The sequence below is a fragment of the Sturnus vulgaris genome, chromosome 4 (assembly GCF_052056855.1).
Source record: "Sturnus vulgaris isolate bStuVul1 chromosome 4, bStuVul1.hap1, whole genome shotgun sequence".
In the NCBI taxonomy this organism is placed as follows: Eukaryota; Metazoa; Chordata; class Aves; order Passeriformes; family Sturnidae; genus Sturnus; species Sturnus vulgaris.
Genome location: NC_142246.1, coordinates 50,045,044 through 50,068,997, shown reverse-complemented (window position 1 = coordinate 50,068,997; position 23,954 = coordinate 50,045,044). Strand labels below are relative to the sequence as shown.

The 23,954-nt window shown below is 37.0% G+C and overlaps 1 protein-coding gene across 2 annotated transcripts in view; it reads left to right on the top strand.

The window, feature by feature from the left end:
- Positions 1 to 23,954, top strand: part of BANK1 (B cell scaffold protein with ankyrin repeats 1) — a 123,424-nt gene that overhangs the window by 34,843 nt on the left and 64,627 nt on the right. For both annotated transcript variants that reach the window (XR_015803325.1, XM_014875240.2), the window contains exons 6-7: positions 2,742 to 2,862; positions 10,688 to 10,884. Coding sequence is in view for 1 of the 2 variants with exons in the window: in XM_014875240.2 (XP_014730726.2) it covers positions 2,742 to 2,862; positions 10,688 to 10,884 (318 nt within the window). In the remaining variant the exon portion in view is untranslated. The remainder of the gene's footprint in view (positions 1 to 2,741; positions 2,863 to 10,687; positions 10,885 to 23,954) is intronic.

The window sequence follows — 23,954 nt, the reverse complement described above, 5'->3', positions numbered from 1 at the left end:
GGCCTATAGAGATCTGTGTAGGGTGCTTTAAAATATATAAACACAGCTGACTTTGAGTCTGTGAGTGCTCTGGGGCAGGAGTGGGCAGTAAAGTAAAAGTCTCTAAATCAAATTGTCTCTCGGGAGGGTGCCCTTTATGATATGGAGCTGGATAGTGCAGAGCAGCCCTATTCCTAATTCTGGTTTGCTGTTATTTTAGCTGTTATCTTCACATAAGTGCTGGAACGGGCCCTCCTGTATGTGAGATAAAAGACATAGCTGCTTTTTTTTTTTTTTAATTAGCTAATCTCTTTTTTCCTTTTGTATCTTTGCTGTAGAGTAATACAACAAAGCTCCCCGTTACCGTTTAGTTAACAGCATAGCTTGTTAGATCGTTGCTTAAGCCTTCAGATTTTACATCCTAAGAGTAAGAGAAAAAAAAACCAAAAACTTGGGGTGGAAAACTTGAAGCAAATTGCACTGATAACTTCACATAAGAAGTGCTTTGTTCTTTACTTGTAATTCATGGAAATGGATAGGCTGGTCGTGGGAGGGGAGGCCTGTTGAAGTATGGAAACTTTGCTATGAGTTCCCGAAGCTCTTTTCAGTTCAAGAACTTGTTCCATCTTAGTTTGTGAAATGCTGTTTTATTCTATGTAAATTTGGTTGTCTGAGCATGAAGTAAGAGCTATGCATACTTAAGGCTCTTCTTCCATAGGTTTCTGACTGAATAAAAAGGATGAGGAAGGGTTTTGGTCTCAGTTCATATTAAAAAGTAGAGGAGATTTGTGGGCAAGATGTCCCAGAATGCTTGCTGAAAAGAGACTATGTAGTGCTTATTTATCTTGGATATACAGTACAGTCTGAAATGGATTCTGTCTGAAATTGCTCCTCTGGAATTTCAGGACAGAAGAGAAGAGGTAGGTATTGTTGGGGAAGGTTTTGTTTGTTTGTTCATTTTCTTTTGAACAGAGAGGGTTAGATAGGGAGTACAATGTGTAGGGGGTATCCCTGCCATTTTAAATGGAGATTAAAAATATTTCTTCAAGCTTAGTTTGTCTAGAAGCCCACCTAAATTCTAATTCTCTGCATAGTGGGATATCTTCTACACGGTTGCTTCAGTCAGTACCAATGGTTTTGAACCTCCTTCTTCATGACACAAGATCTGCTGTATACACTCATCTGAGCTAGTTCCTGTGTGGTTTTGTCCTACTCCAGATTGAAAACTCTGTTAAGGTAGTGTAATGATAATGTATATTAGAAGACCTACTATGAATGAGAGCGAATAGAATGATTTCCTAACTGAATTTTGTTATTATTCCTCTTAATAACTTGTAAACGTAGTGTTGTTATTCATGTTAATAGTTTGGAGGTTTTGTAGATATTTTGGGAGATTTTGCATATACTTTCTGAATTCACACAGTAAGTCTTGTAGTCAGGTTAGATTTTTATTCTAGAACAAGCCTCAAAGATCTTTTTTCCTAGGTGGAGTCTTTTCTTAATGCTTATTGCTTTGCTTATTGAAGATTATTATATGTATTCATAATTATTGAATAAAAAATATTGAGCATGTAGTGTGACAACGCAGAAAGAGAGTGATTTATGAAAAGAAATGCAATGGTTTTTGTGTATCTTAATATTGAAAGGCCTAGGGTTAATTATGGGAAAAATAAACAATCATATTGTTAGCTTCCTACCTACATAAATGTCTCTTCTAATTCTTGGTAGGATCTGGATTAAAATTATGTCTTTCCTCTGCATTCAGTATTTTCTGATCATGTCATATTTACTTTTCTTATTCCCTTTTAACAGTCTTGGGAATTAAACTTCATGTTTTGTCAGTACACCCCACTGTCATTTTCTCCTCAGCGTATTAGTCATAGACTTTCTTTTTAAATTCATATGCTAAGCATGTCTGAAGATATTCCATTTTAGTCATCCCAGAATCATCTTGACCCCCAACAGTCCAGCTGTGGAAAGGCAAACTTCAACACACAGCTGCTGACCCTGAGCAGAGTAAAGCAACTCTCCCTGAGCTCTTCTCTGCTGTGGCTGAGCTCCTTTTGGTGCCCAGTGCAGCATAGAATGGACTAGAGCTGTAGTACTTGGTGTAAAATATCCTTACCCTTCAAATCTCTGTATTCAGGCTGCTCTTGACAGGCCAGGCAAAGAAATACTTAACTATGGCTACCTTGAAAGTTGTTAAGCATAGATTTTGACTTTCTGTCCAGAAAGAGGCACTCAAAAGTCTCCTGGCAGCGAGTGCAGATTTCCCTTGTCTAAAGATTGTGTGTTTAGTAGGAAGCTGATCTCTCTGGTTGATAGCAGTTTCTTGTGCTGTCAACAGTATTATGTCTTGGCTGATGGAACTGAAGCTGTTTCCTACCTAGACAAGTCCACAATCTCAATGTAAAGGTTTTGGGTAACAGAGAGCTACTATAGTCTTTAAACTGACCCTGAATTACTGCAGTAGTAGAACACAGATCTTCCTGTCCTTGCACTTCATCCAGAAGTTTTTAAGTCATGGCTGAACTTTATATGTTATAATGCATGTTTATGTACAGCTGGATCATGTTTTCATGATTCTTTTGTGTTAAAATATCTCTTCTTTAGTTTTCAAAAAACCTTCTGCTCTTACTGAAAGAGTTTGCTATAATACTGTTTTGAGTAATTTGATTCACCATCACTCTCAGGATAAAGTTAAAAATATGTATGCAACAATTGCACTAATATTTTTTCTGTTTTTTCTTTCCTTTAAGTAGGCATTGAAATTTTCTTCTGTAGAGAAAGTAGACAATGTTCTGACTTCATTATTGAAAAGCAAAATATCTACTTACGAATTCAGCCCATTCCAAAGTGAAGAAGAACACCATCACCAAGCTAGTGAGTCACTTGTTCTATGTATTGATTTTTCTTACTGATGCTATGGTTATTATTTATAAATGTTAATAAGACAATCCTTAAGTATTGAAAGCCTCTAGTGAAATGGAAGAATCCACAATAAAGACAGCATAAGCAGAAAAAATGGGAGAAAGAATTCTGTAAATCATTGCTTTTTGAGTCAGTACTTTGTATTTATACTTCTCTGAATTTTTGATCAGCTTTGGATTAACTGGAAAGTGACAGCTTTACAGCTGAGCATATTTATGCTTAAAGAGAAAACCATGAAAGTCATATGGAGATGCCTGTACACGATACTTTTTTACTAATTGCTCTTCTGCAATGCAGTTTAAACTTTTTCCAAATATGGAGAAAATCTGAAAGTTGTCTCTATCTGAAGAGAATGGACGGCTTTTGATCCTAGAACAGCACTAAACTTCTCCAGTCACTTTTAGTACCCATGCACTTAATGGTTTTCAATACTTCTGGCAAAAAGATAATTTTGTTATTTTTAATTTTTTAAAGAAGGTATCCCAGCGAGTTAAAATAGGGTTTCTCCATAAAGTAGGTACATTATATGTACAATTCAGTCATGAATCAACAGAAGCTGCTAGTACCAAATGGAGGGCCCTAGTTGAATTCATTAACCACTTACTAGGGATTCAAACTGGTTTGCAGTAAACCAAGAGTGTGGTTATTTAGCTTGGGTTTTGAAAGCATCATTATGATGTTATTTTAAACATCAGCTTTTCAAAGAAACTTTTGGGGGAAAACAATACCCAAGAAAATGTATTTTCTTTCTAAAATACTTGAGAAAGATGTGTTCAGGATGCTGCTTGAATTCTGTTTTGTTTAGCTGGACTCTGGTTTCGACCAAGAAGTAAGGTCTCTATAATCAGTAAGCCTACAGTTTCTCAAAACCAAATACAAACAAGTTTTAAAGGTAGCACTACTGGGATTGCCATCATATTTCCTTTCCTTTTTTGTTGGTGCAATTCACTTCTCTGTATTAGATAAACATGATTCACCTTGTAACGTAAAAATGAACTTAAATGTCAAAGTTAGTGAAAGCAAATAAATGAGATGCCTATCCTTGACATTTTCCTGTGCAAGACTGTAGAATGGGGGTGGATAACACAGATTCAAGAGTCTTTCCAAATGTTAGTTGATGAGCAAAAGGTTTTTCACTTCTCAAATAACTATTAGATCTGGTGATGTTTTTGAATATTGAGAATAATGTTAACCAACCTGATATGGCCCTAAAAAAAGTCTGTGTTTCAAGAGCAAGTTGACTGCTTGAGCCACTAGTGACTTTAAAATGAACTGCTTTGATGTATGGCCCAGAAAGAAGGTGCAAAGTTAGATGCTGAGATTCTTCATGATAAAAAGATGTGTTTGCAGTGCCAGGAGTACTCAGAATGTGGGAGGCTTAGACTCTCATCCCTCTTCTGCCTGAAAGGTATATAAACCTGTGTCTTTGACTCCCATAAAAGCATCCCAGACTACCACTAGACATGTCCAGTAGTGGATGAGAGGAGCACAAGCTTTCAGCATGAGACATAGGGAAGGGAAACTTTTCTCTGGATTGTTCTACATGGATGGTTCATTTGAACGTTCTTGCACATCAGGGTACAGCTGATAAATTGCTGCACTTGAAAGATCTCAATATAACCTCAAAATGAACCAAGAATGAAGAACTTATGATTAATTTATTGGATAACTAATGAATTGCATAGTTTGACTTCTCAAAGAGTGTCCTGCTGTGTGATTAAAAACTTGGGAGTGTGACAGTAAATGCAACAGGCATGTGATGTAATGAAATTAAAATGCAGTTTGATGCTTTCCTATACAGACAGTGGTTTAAATCAAAACATCATGAGATGCATGTTTGCTTACATAATTTAACTCCCATCCCCAAAATAGGAGTTCAACATTTTTTTAGTATGATAATGCAGTACTTGTGGGCAGTCAGTGTCTAGGCTGGTAAAGTCAAGATAGGTGGCAAAGGTGCAAAAAATTAACTCTGATACAGATGAGGGAGCTAAATGCAGACTGAATAGACACCACTGGAAAATATTTTGTTTAACAAACAGCCTTAACTGAAGACAAAGCCAAAGCTTTGTCTGGGATTTTTAGTGGTGGTGTCATCCCTTGTGAAAGAATGTAACTAAAGGTGGAAATACTTTCTGAAATATTGTACATTCCATACTGAATTGATTTCAGGGTATATTGTATGTAAATGATTCCTTTACATTCTGGTAATAGATTCCAGTCAAAACACACTTGCAAATCCAAACGCATATTTCAAAATATTTCTTGAGGAATGTGTTTCTTCTTTGCAAGCCCTGATTCTCAGAATCTTCAGATTTGGTAATTTTTGTTGCAATGTTTCCTGTCCAAAAAATAACAGTTTACTTGAGGAAGACCTGTTTCATTTTCCACTATTAGTTAACTTTCATTTTCTACAAGTTATCTATTATTATTTCTCTAATTAAACTCAACTACTGATGTTTATTGAAAGTCTTGAATTTACTTCGTAGAAAACAGTGTTTTTCATCACCTAAATCTGCTAGCAAGATAGCAAACCTATCCTGATTTCTGTAATCCAGATATAGTCTGGGTTTTTAGCTTCTAGCAGAATAATGGGGAGAGGGAGAATGCACTGGTATTGGCACTGTAGAAGTCATCTTAGGCGCTGTTTAAATTGCTAAGAAAAACAACCATGTCCTGGTTCAATAATTTGGGAAATAAAAGAAGGGTGTCTTACAAGATGTGCAGAAATATCACTGTAGGCTGCTCTGTTTCCTTACTGCAATTTTATGAAAATTCCCACAGGCTAAGAGAATACTACAATACAGTAATATTAGATTTTATGCTCAGTTTTATAACTGAGGTTTTCCAGAATTCTCTGCAGAGAAGAGAAAGGATTATGACAGGACAAAATATACAGAAAAACCCCAGAAGTTCCCTCTTAACCTTGTGTATGTCAAATAGTACTTTAATTAAAAGCAAGTACTGGCCTCAATGTAAGTTGAAAGTTGAAGAAGCCACCTTAAAGCACTTAAAAATGTGCTGCTTGAGGACTTTCCTTTTAACCTTTCCTTCCAGCTTGTCATCATCAGCTAACTAGTTCTTTGTGAAGGTGCCAAACAGCCACAGCTTTTCTTTACTAACATTCTCCATTAAAGGACTAATGATGAGTAAAAGCTGTTCACTACTTTACCCTTATAACTACTACCTTTGCTCAGTTCTGTATAGTTAGCGGAAATGTGCCAGTAGTTCCAGTTTCACAGCAGACAAAATTTCCAGCAATTTTGACGAATTCAGTGTGACAAACTTTTAAGATCAAGAATGGTATTTTCTACCTGAAGTATGTGGGCTTTCAAATAATTACAGCCTCTTCCTACTGTGTAGAATACATAACTTTATTTATAGCAGTTAAACATGATATGATGGAATTTTCTTTACAGCAGAACATCTAGTTTATCTTAAGAGTTCAGCTCAATTTTGAGAATTGGCAATTAAAGAATAGTTATAATAAAAAAAGCCCACAAATAGATCTTGTAGTGGGCTTTTGTTTCCTGTTATGTTGACAGTGGTACCCATAGTCATCATTAATTTCTGCTGTAGAAAATACAGAGAGAAGTTCTTCATCTTTTCCTAGTGACTTGGGAGGGATTCAAGCAGTTTGTGGTGTCTCTTTGAAGAATGAGGGCAAAAAAACAAAGACCAGGAAGCTTCAATCATCCCTTTTAAGGTCATTAACTTTACTGCATTTCATAATTACATATGTATTTGGGGGAGAAATTTCTGAGAGGCCAAGGACATCTTTTTCCTTTTACTACATGGGAGGCAAAGCTATTAGCTTATGTTACTAGCTAGTTATTATTAGCTATTATTAGCAGAGAGTGACTACTGGCACCATAGCTGTATACAGAAATGGTGATTGAAGTGTTGCTGAGGTTACTGAAACAACAGCAGCCATCTCTGCTGTCAGTACAGCATTTACAAAGCCAACAATTGTAGTTCAGTGCTTTGGGAGAGGGTTTTATCAGCAAGACTGGGAACGTTTCGCCCTGGAAAATTGCATCCTGCTTTGTGTCAGTGCATCATGCTGCCAGTTGAGTGCCTGAAAGTCAGAGTATTGAGAACTGTCTTAACTTAGTGAAGCTCAGTCATCTGTGCATTCTCATAATCACTTTTTGCCTTGTCACAACTTGATGCCACCAGACTTCAGGTTCATGAGCAGAAGAGACTAAAATTGTCCATTTGAACCACTCATTTCTTTTTTGAGTTTTATGTAGAAGATCTCACAATACCACCGATGTTGCTTTTAAAGTTTTCCTGCCTGGCAGCAACCCTTTTTTTTCCTGCTTACTACAAGGAGCAATATAAAAAAAAGTTTGTTTTAGGAAATTGATTTATAAATTTATTTCTTTTTACCATTCTCCATTGTTGGCTGAGGTATTTCGTTTAGTTTCCTGTAATGTTCAAAGTATGTAAGCATAGGAGTCCTGCCTGAATATGAAACTCAGCTAGGAAGGAGTTTGGTGGTGACCAGAAAAAACAGCTCAAGAGCTGAAGGAATTTTGGAATACCTCTGTTTTGTGTTATTTTAAGAGTGCAGAAATGCATTCTAGGCAGGTATATACCTGCCTAGAGCAGGCTTATGAATGCCAATTACTACTCTTTCTCTTGGTGAAGAAATCATATCATCCAGTCCATTGGTAGTATAAACCTAATTGCCTTTCAGATTTCTAACAATTTTTTTGGGGTTTCATTAGTACGAGTTGAAATTCATTTGGAACATGTTATTAATACTGTGTTAAGGCTCTTTTTACTGACTATACTTGACCTTCTAGTGTCTCCTAACAGGGTGCAAACTATTGAGTAAAGTTTATAAAATTTACTCGTCTTCAAAATGACTGCTCAACAGCTATTGCATTGCTGGACATCTAAAAAAATAGCAAAACCCACAAGTACTAAGAAAAGCAGTTTGAGGATTTGTGAAAGTTTTTAAAAATATTAGCTCAGGTTTGAACACTTCTTTTAAAAGAATCCTATTTTTTCCTACGTTTAGAAAAATCTAAACAAAAATAAGTAAATTGCCTATACTCTGGGCTAAAAATCATAGTTCTTCAAATGACAGAATCAAGCCCAGTTTGTGCAACTTTAATTAAAATGCTGAGGAATATTGAGTGTAGCATCTACTTGTCTCAAAAACCTTAGCTGCTATACAGTTTTAAGGTTGCTTATTGTAGCCCAAAGGATTTTAAAGCATACTGCAAATACAAGGGACTATAAACTACAACACATACTCTTGTTGATGGAAGTTCGACCTGCCAAGGCTTCTAAAACAAGTGGCTTGATTTACACAGGTGCTGTGTATTTACAGTTTCTTGATTAGATTTTTCTTTGCCTGGTGGAAATAAGTCAGGCAACACTAAATTTGTTTAAAAATCAATTTAGGATTGTTAATGGGACTTTTGATTAAATTGTAGCCAACTCACATACCTTCTGTCAAAACAATACTGGAGTGGGATAGTGCTGGAATATTCTTTGTCCAAAATGCAGTCAAAATTGTCCTAACGTTTTTTTCTCAGTTAGTACTTAGCTGTGCCTATTCCAGGGAACTGCTCTTATTCCTTATATTTAATGATGGGATGAGATTTTACTCTCTCCCATATTATGATTCTGCTGGAGCAAAAAGGGTTGGCAGGGGGGATAGACAAATTCACCACTTCTGAGCTAAATTTCGCTATGCAGAAGAATGTAAAAATTAGAAAGTTTGTTAAAGACTGGCAGCTAAGAGATTTTGGAAGGGAGTCATAACTTCTTCCAGCACACTTTGGGGTGAAAATGTGCTGGCTAACCTGTAGGACACGTGATGACAGGGATATAAAATAAAACTCAAGAAAGGTAGAAGAAAGTCTGTAAATTCCTAAGCTGTGGTCCTAGATAGGAGACATGTGAAAATAGACTGTCTGGAGTTGAAGGGACCATAAAGTTATTGCAAAAACAGGCAGGATGAACACAAAGAAATTACCAGAATGCCAGAAAACTGGCATTCTTTAAGAAGTCTGAGAAAAATTTGAAGTAGAACATCTGTGTTTCTAACAATGCAATATTTCATTTTTTAGTACTAGGAGTTGATGCCAAAACCCAATTTCTCAGTTAACCTTGTGACCTAGAAGCAGGTTAATGTGTTATCTCTATGGGACAAACTAATAGAACTGTTAATAAGTCTTCTGTGATGTGAAGTCTGGCTTTATGAGTTTCTTGTAGTTTTTTTTTAAGAGTCAGTGAACCTGGTTAAGTCAGTAACTGACTGGCATGGATAAAGAACTGACCAAAACCAGGAGGTAGGCAGTTGGGAAAAGTCTTTTTTTGCTAATGACATGAAGTGTTCAGAGTAGTAAGGGAAAAGGCTAATGGGGGGTGGAAAATTAGAGATTTACTAATTATGCAGTAAAAGTCAGATGATATTCATTCCAGGTAAAACCAAAGTGGTGCAAGTGAAAAAAAGCAGTCCTACAGTATCATCGAAGATGAGGGGATTTGAGCAGGCTATTAGTGCTGAGGAATAAGACCATGCAGTTCCATGATAACATTAACTTGTTGCTAGGCAGCAGATCAAAAAGCTAATGAAATACTAGGAATTATTAGAAAAGGAATAGAGAACAAAACAGGACACAATTATGGCAATGCATGAATTACATGGCTCACCCCACAGTTGTGTATCATGTGCAGCTCTTCTCCTGTCATCTCAAAATAGTTACAGAAAAGATGGAAAAGGTTGAGGGGAGAGCAGTGTATGTAGTGGAGTGGGTTCTCTATAGGGCCCAATTAACTAGACTGGGGCTCTTCAAGAAAGAAACTCTGGGAATGAGTAAAGCACTGGAATTGCATAGAGGGCAGACAGTGATGTAGAATAAGATGAATCAGGTACTGTCAGCTGAACCCTAGCAGGAGCCAGGCTCAAAGCAATCTGGGGGGAGCATTCCTTTATGCACTGAGGAAAGACCCTCAGGGTGCAAAACGTTGATAGTGCCTGGAGCAGGCTGGATGCATGCTTGGAGAAGAGATACACTGCGTACTGATTTATAGACCAGTTGGTACACAGCAAACGACAAGTAATCAGAAAGTAGAGAATGAATGCAGAGAGAAGTATTTTTTAAGCTTGAACTATTTTTCTTTGTTGTTGTATGTAACTTGTGGTCGCTCATAGAGTTAAAATGCAGGAAGATGCTGAAATGATAAACTGAATGTCCCCATTCTCCAATGTAAAAATGGTTATTGATAGAAATTGATATAATGATATTTCAAATGAATCCTAAAAACTTTTATCTAAAACATTAATCTTCAAATTCTCTGATTTTTCATTACAGGGATAAGCAAATTTTTCCAAGTGTCTAGTAGTCCTGTGAATTTTCAGAAGTTATTTTTAATACCAAAACTTAGCATCGTCAACCTGTAAAAATGTCAAATGTCCCACTCAAACATATTCTACCTAAGCAAAAGCATGTCTTGGCTGTAGAATTTTCTACCCTTTGCAAGAAAGCTTATTTCTCAATAGAACTGAAGTGCTTTAAAATACCTCTGTCAGGATAAAAAGGAGATTTCTCAGTTACACCAAAGGCTCTTTATTGATATATGTATAGGCACTGTAAAACTGTTAATTGAAAAAATAATTATTTGAGTGTTAGTTCAATACTGGGAGCTTGGTAACTGTGATTCCACAGCACTGATGTTCAAAAGACATTTATAGAAGAAGGTGTTCTATAAAAGCAGAACTTCTGTTTCTTAAGGCTTTGTTTCCATTATACAGGTAGCCATTTGGAAGAATTTCCTACCCTGCTTCACTGTGCAGCCAGATTTGGCTTGAAGAGCCTTGCAGCATTTCTACTCAGTTGTCCTGAGGCCACATGGGCTTGCAAAATAACCAATAAATATGGAGATGATCCAGAAAATATTGCAAAGAAGCACGGGCACGAGGAATTAAGAAAATTAATCAAAGAATTGTCAGTAAGTCCATGCGCTTTCCATATGTCATCTGCAACCAGGGGGCTAAGATGTAATACTATGTGATCTCAGTAATACTTCTTATAAAGACTGATATGTTGTAATCCTTCTGTCTGAAAATATTGTGGTACTCCTGCCTCAGAAAGAGGGGTCAAAATGGGATACAGCCACTTTCTTTGTGCACTGATGGTGAAGATCAGAGCTTTTGCACTGCTCAAATTTTATTTTATGGCGTGTAATGGAAAGGAGAAGAGTGAGCTAGAAGTACCTTATGTGGCCTGGTTAGATTGGTGCTTTCAGCACCCAAACAATGGTTATATTGTAAGTAGTCTAGACCAGCTGTCTAGAATTGGAGATAAAGACTTCTTTAAAGGTCACTTTGAAAGGGACTATGAACTCTCTTAGCACTGCTGTTCCTCACCTTTCAAAAAATAGCTGTTTCCCTGCCTTGGTTGTTCTTGCTACTGTGAAGGAAGGGTAAATTTTATCGCCTTTAGATGGAGGAAGTATTTCTTCAGCTGGGTATGCAGGAGGGGTTTGGGGCAATAGTTGCCTTTCTGTGTGAAAGGTGATAGTAAAATAAGGGTCTATCTTTAGTTCTACTATGCAAATTATTGCAAATAAAACCTAACAGAACTGCAGTGAAAAGGCATTGTAATATAGTGACATTTGAGAGCTTTAATCTATTCCAATTCTTTTTGTGCTTACCGTAAAACATACAGATACGATAATTCTACAGCTTTTGATACTGCAGTTGAGATCAAATTTAACTCAAGAAAATATGTTCCTCTTTACCATCCAGCATAAAGCTGTCCATAAAACCATACTGTTTTCCTGGATCACCATGTCAGTAATTTCACATTTAGCAATTTCTATCTGCTGTAGTTGCCTCTCAGTCATCCTTGCACTGGACAGAAGCCTCCTGCCAGTGGCAGTCTGATGTGTAAAGTTGGGCTTTTCAGTTCTTGGAGTTTACCAGTTTGGCTTGAAGAGAATGGAACTGTATTCCCTAACCTCCCTACCTGTGTATCTGGCTGGGTGCTGTCTTTGTATGGTCAGATACTCCCAGTAAAGTTGCATTTAAAGAATTTGTGAGAGCAGGCAGAACATGAATAAGGAATAAGATGGTACTTAAATCTTGGTGAAATACCTTGATTTCTTTTCTAAGATGGTCATAATGGCTGAAGGGTTGAAACATGGATGAAAAATATCCTGGAAACATGGTTTCCATTGATAATTTTTAATGTTGAATGATAATTATTAATTCCATAGGACGTTTATTTTTTATACTAGTGTTGTAGAAACTCAATTTCTGATGTGTCTTTGTTGTGCACTCCACATGGAACTGGAAGCTTCAGCAAATGGGTAATTTTGTTTTTATCATAATGCACTCATACTCTGGTTTGCGGCTATTTCAGGGGAAGACAAACATGCATGGTACAGGCAGACTAAGCTGATACACAGAGATACATATTGCAATTCTACAGTCTTCACATTTTAATAGACTGTCAGTGATGGAAGGCAGTGCTTGTCAGGGTGATTTATTTCACTCTAAAAAGTGTGTTAAGTGTGTACATACCCCTGGTTAGCTTTTCTTTATTAAGTTTATTAATTGTCCTAATAAAGTCTAAGTATTTGTCAGTCTAAAATATGTGTTTAAAATGGCAACTGAGCTCTACAGTATAATTTTTCATTAAAATACTTCTCCCATGGTACATACCTCCTATTGTTTGCATGTGAACAGTAATAGTTCTCTGCTTTCCCAACCGTGAATACTTGTACCAATATTGAAGTAAAAACTATTCTATGAAAACTGTAAACCTGTGTAGTCTGGACAGGACATGCAGTTGTACTACCTCTTTTCAGTTGATTCAAATCAACTTATGGTGTGGCTTATGGTAATGCAACAAAAGTAAAAATCTGAGCATGCTTCAAATCTGCCAAATGTGTAATTTGATCCTATAGAAATCTTAGCTCCAACCACTGGAAGAAAAATGGCTTATTTGTGTCTCCTGTAGTAGTGCACTTAAGCACACAAACACTTACTGTACCTCTGTAATTGATGGGAATGTGGAAAAGAAATATTTGCATGGCTCTGAGCCAAGAAGAATTTAGTTTAACCATGTTCCTGGAACTTCCCATTACAGCTGTAGTGTTGACATTACTTATTACTATGATAGAAGTACTTTTGCATTTGGCATACCTCTCACTGTTTTAAGTGTTACTTGTGTTTGGTTGTTCCTTTAAGGATTAGCCCTAAAATACGCATAGTAAATCATTGCTTCTATCTTAAAGACCAATAGGGTTCCAGAAAAATGAATGCATTAAAACATACATTTGATTTTTCCAAAATCCTATGAAATGTCTTTTATTTGCTGGAGAAAAACAAAACACAAACAAACAAACAAAAAGCCCAACAACAACAAAAAGATTTTGAGCTGGAGAATTCTTAGGTGAGTAAGAATTCCCGGAGATGATTAGAGAGAGAGAGAGCATCAAAAGATGAAGTGGCAACAACTCAGCTACTGTTTCCACCTTCAAGCCCGGCAGGCTGTGCAGAGCTGTACAGCCCTTTTTGGTGTCTGCTGAGCAGTTCTGTGCTCAGGGCTTTTAGCTGCTGCAGCTTTGCTGGTAAGACCATCCAGGTTCCCTGTCCAGCAGGCTTAATGGAAAGGTGCTCAGGGCTCTGCTGGCAAAGGTGAGCCATGGGAGCTAGCTGGCTTTCACACGGGGTCGTCTGAATGGCACAGTGCCCGGCCCTTGTTTAAAGGGAAAACCTCCTTCTGCAGCTGGACACTGACAGTGTCCATGTGGGGAGTGTTACAGCCGTGGAAGACAGATCTGGAGTGCCTGGTGGCTATGCCGGGAGCTGATCTCTTGATGTGTCAAAGTAAAGCACAAGGGAAGGATCCCGCATTATGAGGCATGCTCTTCAACTGTATGAATGCAGATAGAAGAGATTTTTCTGCTTTTAGTACCAGTGTTAAGGGCAGTGCAGGGTCATTAAATGCTGAAACCTCAGATCCATTTATATATATCCTGTATATAGCTGTGCTTCCACTATGGTAGTGTCTGCATTCTCTGTCAGAATTCCTGCATTTCAGATGCTCCTTGAAAATGTCTGCTCTGGTGAGAGAGGACTACAATACTTGAATGAGTTGTATTAAAAGTACTAAATTGGTGAAACTGTGCCTGAAAAAGTCTTCAGTGGGGATTACAATGAAACTCAGTTTCAAATGTGCCAGCAGTTTATTAAGCGAATTGTCATTTTTTGCATTTTAGCACAAAGCCACTTCAATGGACATTCATTTCTAATTTCTGCATGTTTCATTATAGTTTAGATAAAGTAATTCCCTCATCTGTAGCATAAAAGAGGGACATCATTTAACATTCTGCAATAACATCCAGAATTGTTAGTCTTTTGATTTTTTTATTCCTCTATACCTTTGAGTATTTGAATATTTTCCACAATTGCTTATAGGCTGAATTGCTTGAATCAAGTGTGTCAACTAGTCAGAAACATTCAGTAGGAATACTGGCAGGAGTCCTTGTATTTGAGCCTTTGGGGCTCAGTGGATCCAGCTGATGGCTCAAATGTCAGTAGGAAATGCTTCCCATTAGCCACAGGTCAAAACATATTAGCAGACAGCTGTTCCAGTACCTGTGACAGGTAGTACCTTATTAAGTGACAGCAGTTTTCTGGGATATCAGGGCTCTATTTCAGATGTTTTCCTTCTGCATATACTCTGTCTCTGAAAGCTGCTTTGACACGAGCTTGTTCTTCTTGCCACCAGCTGTGGCTTTCTAAGTCTGTGTAAAAATTCTACCACCAGATTATAAAGAAATCACTGAAAGTATGTTCTTATCCAGCACATAAAGGAAGACTGTAAAAATAATGCTTAGAAATCATCTCTCATCTAGGTGAGTAAGGCGGGGGGAGTGTGTTCTGTTTGTGACCTGACCATTTAAAGTTGGAGGTCACACTGATAGTCAGTTTAGGCATTTGTGCTTTGGCATGGGCGTAATTCTTTGTTCCAGCACTTTGGGTTTCTAATTCTCCTTTCTTTTAATAAGAGCTGTGTAGCTGAATGTGTCATAGCCAGGAAGAATACTGTATACCACTGTGGTATACATCACAGGTTCTAAAAAAAAAAAACACAATTCAGGAAGTATTTTATTGGTTGGTTAATGGAAATACTTTCTGATTGCTGGTTTCAGCCTTTAAAGCAGATTCCTAGAGGTGGCATAAACGTTATTTAAATGTAAAAATTGAAACCTTATTTCATGTTGTCACCACACATTTGAGGCGGCACAAATTAATTTTTATTTTTAAAATACCTTCTGACATTTCAGAATTGGTTACCAGAAGTCTAAGGCAGAAAGGCAGGTTAATTGAACTTTTTTTAACCTGCCCTGTTGCCAGGTCTATAACAATCTGCAGCAGAACTGGAGACTGATAGAAGAATTTTCTTCCTCTGCCACTAGCAAAACTCTGTCTGGATTTCTTGTTTAACTTAATTTTCTGCCTGCCTGCTTGAGGCATCCCTTAGGCAGCTATTGAAAATACAATGGGTATTTATTTCTGTACATATTGGTGGAAATTCTTGTAGAATGACGTAGATTGAGATTGTCCTGCATGGCTGCTCAGAAGAAGCTTGTTTTCTTTCCAGAAGTGAGAGTTACAGCAATTCTAACTCTCCTGAGGTACATGCTGCAAAATCTGGACCCTTAGTTACTGAGTTCACTGCTGTTAGAAGTTCCCTCAGTAGCAGAGAGAAACACAATATTACAGCTGGTCGTAATTTTCACTCAGAGCCTTTTTATGGAAGATACATGTTTTAGATAGCGGGGGGGGGGAGGAAGGAAATTTTTCCTCCTGAAATGCCAAGCTGTATTTTTATAAATTATAGCAAACTTAAAGGATGGGCAGAAATGCAGTTTGAGAAGTAATTCATCATTGTACACCTCTCTCCTTTCATCTCTTGCTTTGAAGTGCATGGTTGAACCAGAATGCAGAATCTCTTAAATTATCTTCAGCTTGATGAAATAGAAAACCATCTACAAAAACAGGGTATTGTGGAAATTGAGGGTACTTTTTGTCTCAGTTGTTTTATGTGAAAAGAATCTTACTTGGCTTTGTAGCTACTATTGCCAAATGACAGGAAATCTGTAGACTGCAGGAATCCCTTCAACAAGGATTCTCATAATTTACTAGGAAGTTCTAGAAGCTGATCAGGAATCAGTGCTTTCTGAACACAGAAGTATTATTCTTCCTTTTATTTTTAGCTTTGTGTTTCTGTAAAAGGCTGTAATGTGGCAGAGCTCCTCAGCAAGAAACAGATTTTTACATCCATTTGCAACATCTTCCTGAGCTATTAATTTTCTGCTGGGGAAGGATCATATGTAGAAAGATGAAGAATCTTAAATGAATCTGATTGCTGTCAATATTTCTTCAATTACTTTAAATGCTGTTGCAGTATTGCACTGGCCCATAGCTCATTGCTTTTGAATATCTGGTAGACTATGTGACAGAGAAGAGGATTAGCCTGGTTTCTGAAATTCCTTCTAATCCACCAGTGAGTCCTAGGTGAAGCCTGCTGGGATTTAATTCTTGCCACAATATTTTAGTGCTCAGAAATGTCAATTAAATGCATTCTTTGGTACACTGAAAGTTATATAGCTAAAATGAGTAAGTGACTGACTGTAGTCTTTGATACTCTTTAGTGAGTGGATATTCACAAATCAAATTTTTCAGGAGAGGTTTCCTACTATCAAGTCTTGGTGTTTTATGTTTAAGATTTGGTTTGGGGAATTTATTTACTAGATTTGGGGATTTTTTACTAGATGACAAGATTTCCCTCGTTTCTTTTTGATGTGCTCCCTGTAATAAAAACTTGCTAGCATATACTGCCTTTTGAGGTCAGGCAATTTATGCTTTAGGTGAAGAGATAAGGTACAGACTGAGCACAGAAAATTTTGGCTTCAAGGAGGAAAGGCTAGATTTTTCATTTTGCAAAGCCAGCCATTACACTACTACGCACATTTTGTAAGTTTCTGTATTGACTTTTATTCAGGCTAGTACCTTACACCTTAACTGTGATTACATCTTCTGTCAATAACTGCAATTGAGCGCAACCTTCTTGCAAAAAGAATGATAAGTGGAACTGCAGATTTGGAAACCTTACCTTTGTATAAGATGCCTATTTAAATTTGTGTGTAATTTAGAATGAGTGAAAATGTTTCCGAAGAATTGTCTGGTATTTTGTCTCATCTTTTGGTATTCTGTAACTAGAGCAGTGACACAGTGGAAGTCAGTTATTTGCAATTCACTATTTGTAAAAGCTTTTACAGTTTTTAATGGAAACTTGAATACTAATGGAATTTCATGCAAAATGCTTGTGAATTAGAAGTAGGGAAAATGGAAAAGGATTCCATGATGCCACCTCAGTTCTTAAATATATTTAGGATTATAAAAGGTAAAATACAATTTTCACAGATTTTTCTGGATGTTTGTTGGTGTGACATCAGCAAATATACGTGGCTAAAGGACCATTTGGGAAGGTGAGATGGGTAGTGTCCCGTTTTCCAGAAAGTACTCTGTAGGCTGAAGAGAACCATTCTTATAATTTACCTGCATTATTAAGCTCTGAATTCGTTTGAACATTTAAAACATTTGGCTGACCTGTTTATGTTAATGAAAAATGCAAATGCAATACTTTATAGGGGAGAGAGAGAAAATAAGTGACTATGTTATATTTTTGTAGAAATCAATGACATGCCTATGTCAAATCTGGCCTCTACATCTACAAATTCATTAATAAGTTGAAGTAGATAAAGACTGTGCACTAGCTTGAGGATGTGTTAGAAAATCAGCTGCTTCTGCCTAACCTCTGTCATGGAAAGTGACCAAATTGGACATGAAATACTGTTGTGTATAAGGTGTCGTTTTTCTATTCAGCTTGTTTAGAAACTGCTAAAGCTAGAAACATAGGAAGCATGTAAAAGGCTAGAGAATTTTGTGGTTGTTGAGAACTTCTAGTGTGTAGTGTGTTTTCATCATGAGGGCATGAATCCTCTACCCAAGTTACAAACCAGTTGCATGAAGTTAAGCAAGAAATTTTCCCAAGGAGAGAATACCCCACAGTTTTCCATTTCTTCCACAATATTTTCCACAAATGTTCCTTTCACCTTTCAATCAACCTTTCTGGACTGATGATATCAATAATAACTATTATTAGGTGTGGAAGTCTTCTTCCTTTAATACAGACTTCTCAGAAGCCCTTACAATACAGAGCAAAAAGTGAAGTTTTATCAAATGGTCTGCTAGCCAGTTGACTGCAGAAGGAAGGATTGCTGGGGCATTTCAATGGGAAGTCTAGAAGCAAGATTCAGGTCTTGCCTCTGTCAGTTGAAGCAATTTGAAGGTATATGCTTGGCTGTCAAGAAGCGGGTTTACCTTTTCATGGCATATGCTGCCAGCCTAATTATCTGGAATATGCCCTTTGGCTGCCTTCCAGTGATCTGTGAGGAATCAAACACTGTCATATCTTACAAGCTGTTGAGCACAAAGAAAGATAGCTTATACCAGTGCCTTTCTCCAGCCCCTCAGAAGGGAAAAAAACCAGAATTTTTTAAAAATACAAATAAAAAACAGACCACCACGGAGAAAAAAAAACTAAAAACCAACATTCATAAGGCTCTTTCACTTTCATGGGGGAAAATGGAGGAAGAGTAGGAGAGATAAGGAGATGTTAAAATTATTGTGGTAATTATAATCTGCAAGCCAAAGCCACCTGCATTTTGAGTGACATTGTGAGGTCTGAGGGAAGTGTTCTGATCTCAGAGTCCTAAGAAAAAATAGGTGGAGAAGTAAGAATTCATGATTAAAGTTAGGTAAGAGGCTTGCTGAGTCCTTAATAATCTGAAGTTTCAGTGCTCTGCACAGATTTAATAGTGAGTTAGCAGGCCTTGCTACAGCTGTAATTTATTGCTTAATTAGAAAAATTGTCTTTGGGCTCTACATCAATAGGATGACCATTAGGGAAAGGCATTTCTCAAATCTGCCAAGCCCATTATATGGAAACTACTTAAGAAAATCCATTTCTGCCCTGCATAGTGTTAGGTCCGTTTAACACAGCCCTCCAAGGTCTCAATTTATAATTCTGTCTGAGAACCCCGCACAGACGGCACACTTTTTATTTTGCCTTCGATTCTTTCCGTCCCCATATGTTTTACAATAAATTATTTAGTATTTCATTGCCAGAACTATAGTGTGTCCAGTAATAATCATTTTTGTTTCTTCTGTTTGATGAGAGCTTAAAAATGTTTTCTGAGTTCCCATGTTCTACCAAACTCAAAAGAACATGCAACAGTTGACATAAAGATGTCTGCTTTTGTGGGGAAAAAGCCAATGTAACTGCTAATAGATTGCTTTATAATACATGTTGAATAACCATCACAATGACTGTAGTTGAAATTTTTACTGTGTATGTAGCAGACATGGGCAGACCTCCTCAACCCCACAAGCCACATACTAGAATCTTCATCTTCACACGTCGGAGGTTTGGGAGCTGTTCTTGGGCAGCTGTTAAAAGTTCCCCGCAGCTCTCACTGTGAACGTGAGGCACATAACTGGATCCTAGCACTCTCTAATGATGCCAACCTTCAGAGCCATGTTGGTGTGATTTTACTTGCTCCTGAGACTTCAGATTCTTCTGTTGCTCCTGTATAGCCTGGGAGCCATCCTTGAAATATTAGACAACTGCTTAGGACCTGCATTTGGCCGCTTGTGGCCTTCTGAATTCCAACTGAGCTCATTTGCTGTTAATAAATACAACTTTCTAAGAAGCCCAAGAATAAAAGTAGGCAGAGATGGCTCCTGCCGTATAGACACTAGCAAGTTCCCCTTGGGCTACTGTGGAAAACAGAAATGAGGATTCCATGTGCCACCATGGAAGTAAGAGAGTAAGTTGGACTCCTAAATGCATCACTCAATCAAAACTTCAAAGATTCTTTTAAATTAGATGTATTTTTAAAAAATGCTGCCAGTTGATAGCCTGTACTGTCTTACATAAATGGGTCAAATGATTGAACAGAAGTTTCCATGGAGACTTTATATGACTGCAGAGTGCTTTCCAAATTAATTAGTCTTGTGTTGCAAGGAAAAGAAGTTTAAAGGTGACAAAATCTAGTACAGGTATATAGATCTGCAGTCAATTCTGGCCACTGTGTCCCAGGGACACCTGTCATGGCTGACACCACAATCAGTGAAGTTTTAACTGTAAAAGCTAGTGAATTTTATAGAATTCTTTCTTCTCTTCATAACAGTTAAACAAAACAGACCCAGGTGCAAGGCTGAATTAATCATGCACATACGGAAAAAGAAAAAACCCTTCTTCTGGAAAATCCAGAACACACTATTTTAGAATTTTGAAAGCAGTCATGATTAGTGAGCACTGTTAATGTCTTTTTTTTTCTAGATTATTAATTAAAGACTAGGGTTTTTATTTTTAACTTATTTTTCTTTTGTGCATATTAAATGCACCCATGTAATGCAGAGAGAGAGATTATATTTCCTACTAGGTTTTTAGTAAATAAAACAACAAAGAAGTAAGTTTGCATATACAGTACATTGGAACTGCATTATGTTCATTACATTTCAGTTAACATTGAAATGTTAACTGAATACTGCTTATTTGTTTAGATAGTAACTGTAGATTAATCCACAGATTTTTTTTCTGATTTGAGGAAGTTTTGTGTTACATTGGTACACAGATTGTTATAATGGTCTTATCAGTGTTACTGATTCTATTGGTACTACACCAAGCTCATGACAGTATAGAGGATAGAAATGTGGTTTAGAATGGCCCCTGAGTGAGTTGGAGGGTAAATACTTCCATGGTTATTGATGTCTCCAATTTTTGATCTCAGCATTGAGAGGAAATATCAAAATTGGTGTCAATAGCCTGGTTTAACAAAGTTGTTCTAGTCTTTGGCTCATAACATTGGCAATCCTGTTTATAGCAAAACACTTTGTAATTCTAAAGATGTTTTTAATTGTATCCTTTGAGTGTTGCTTTAGATGTAATATTCACATATCAGAGTAGCTTATATGTAGAAGTAAATGGTGATCTTTCCTAGAGTTCAGATACATGAAAGTTTATGCATTAAAGTGTGATATTATGAATTACAACTAGAATTGTCTCACATTACAAAACTATGCCAGTGGTTCTCATCCTTTATATCAAAGGTTAATTGCTGAACTGTATACTAAATTTTTATCCCAGCTCCTGTCTCTTTTAAGCATTGCATGCTCAGAGTATACTAATTTTTTTTAAGATTAAAGATAGAAGATTATTTGGTAAATCTACAAATTAGATTAGACATCCTCCATTCCTGTCACCTTTAATAGTCTGCAGAAATGACTGGAAATCTAAGTTCACAAATCCCAACAAAATTGTTGCTCCTGACCCATTCAGATCATATATTATGTCTTGGTACAGAAGAAAGATAGGTATAAATTATTTGAATCATAAGCTTAATGCGTTATTCCACAATTTTGCTCTCTGTAGCTGCTGAGAGGAGTGAATGTCAGAGCAGTGCCTTCCTGTGTATATGCAAGCCCCTGAGTCTGAATTTGCCTCTGTTACTCCTATCTCAGCTAATCTCTGAAACAGGGCATAGCCACGAGGCTCTAACATACCTGCCTCAATAAAAATTCATATTCTGTTTGGGCTTTTTAATCTATTTCTCATTATGATGACATTTTTTGATATGCTGCAGATTAGGTGTGAGATGCCATTGTCGGTTTTTCTCATTAACACTAGGGTAGTGTTTATCATCCATAAGAACTTTATTCTACCCAAAAATCCCAATACTAACAACACTCAATAATATTGATGTGCAGCTTTCGAATAGCATTTGCAGGAACACAAAATTCCGTGTCTCTTTTGTGATGGTGGATCCTCTTTCCCTTTTTCAGTCTGTACATTATGATTTGACCTTATGGCTTAGTGAGGTTGGTTAGTCTGAGATAGAAGAGGCCTAAATAATGTCCAGGAAATGTCTGTGTTCTGGGAGAAGCCTTTAATAGATGTAATTCTGGGTAACCTGATATTTTATTGAGAACCCAATTATGTGAGAAAGCAAAATTTTTCCTCAGAGTGACTCTTGAAGACACATTTTATTTTTTGTCAGTCCCCTTCTTCTGTCTCTTTACTTCATGCACTGGAAGCTGGTAAATAAATTGTTAATGTGTCAGGCATCTTTAAACCAGCTTCTTTTTCAGCTTAGTCTTGCACTGTGTTTTGCACTCTGGCAGACTTTTTCAGTCTTTGAGACTACTCAGCAAATGGAGTATTAGACCTCTGAACCATCACAGGTTCAGTGGATGCCACTAGGACTTTGGAATGGAGAAAATCTCCTTTAGAAAAGTTCTTCAGTCCTTCCTCAGAAAAAACTTCTTTCCCTAACCCTTTTATATGAAAAGGGCTGGAGTAAGTAGTGAAAAAAAAATGATGAAAGCAAAGGAATTATTAGAGTCCTAAGATTATTTGCAAAGAGTAGGACAGTGCTGAGCAGAAGGCAAAAAGTAGATGTGACAATAATTCATGGGCTGTGCCAGGATCCACGGGTGGACGAGCAGTCATTGCAGAAATGTAATACTCACTGATTTCTATACTATCAACCAATGCTATTTCACAGAAGTTATGTATGTAAAATTGAGGTAGGTAATTGATAATTTTGTTTGTTTTGTCTTCCCCACACCAAGATTTCTGATACTTCATCTGTTAATGAAATAGTGATGGATTTGTGAGCATCTACTCAATTCTTCATAATTTTGGCAAGTGACAGTGGTACAGTTTGCCTATGAGCTTTTGTTCTTTGGGCTGAGCAAGTAGATGATTCTGTCCCAGGAGACTTGGTAGATAAAGAATCAAACCCTCAGCTAAATACAGTTATCAAAGTAACTGAGTAAATTTTTTGTTAGACCTGGTTTCTATTTTCATTGTAATTTTTTTATTATTATTTAAAATATCTATTCAGTTTGTAACTACTGCATTTTGCTATGAGTTTGTTCCATAGTTCCGAGCCCTCAATAAACTTGTGGTAGTTCAGGTGCTTTCACTGTCATTTTTTCTTTGTCAGTTCTTGTCTCGATCAAAATTATGTTCGTTTTCCTCTTGATCAGGGTAAAGCAACACTTATTAAGTAAAGGATGAATACATTTAAGGCTATTGGAATTTATTTTCTACACGGAAGCAATGGGAGGGTGTTTTCTAGGATTTGAGACAAATAAAGGGAGTAGAAGTCTGGAACTTTTATTTTATGTATGCATAGATTTTTTATATATGCGATTTTTTGGTTATTGCTACCTAAATTATGTATGCTAATAAAATGACGGTGTTTGTATAAGATGCTGTTGTATTAATTATGTATGACATGTGGATATGTTAAGAAGGTGTAAAGCTATTTTAGTCTACTAAATAGTGCTGACTGGAATTGGAACATGACAGAGTTGTTGTTCAGCCTTACGTGTTCTTATTCCACATAGAGAAATGTTTTACACCTTCACATCAGAAGACTCTCTTTCAGTTTGAGATATGGGTTCCCAACTTCTCTCTCTCTTCCCCTTTGTAATTCCACTTAATGCCCTCAGTGGGATTCACAGTGCATCTAAATGATAATACCCTTGGAACGTACCTATGAAATAGCTTCCAAGTTTGGAAAAAAGGCAGCAAGTCTGCCCTTTTGAAATGATTGGTTACCCTGTCCAATACTGCTTGAATTGCTTATCGGCACACAGAAAGAGGGAAAGAAGAAATGGTTGGAGCATAGCTTCACCTGATATTTTCTGTGCTAGCAAGCCACAGTGATCTGCTCCAAGAACAGCTATATTTCTGTTTGCCACACTTGGAGGAATATTAAGGCAGCCAGGAATTTGATGTTCAGACCACAGAGATAGTTTTTTGAAAACAGGGCACTTGACCTAGGCAGTTACCTAATTGGAGAGTAATGCAGGTTAGAGCATTATTTCTGAAGAGAAGGAATCTGTTTGTATGATACATGCCATG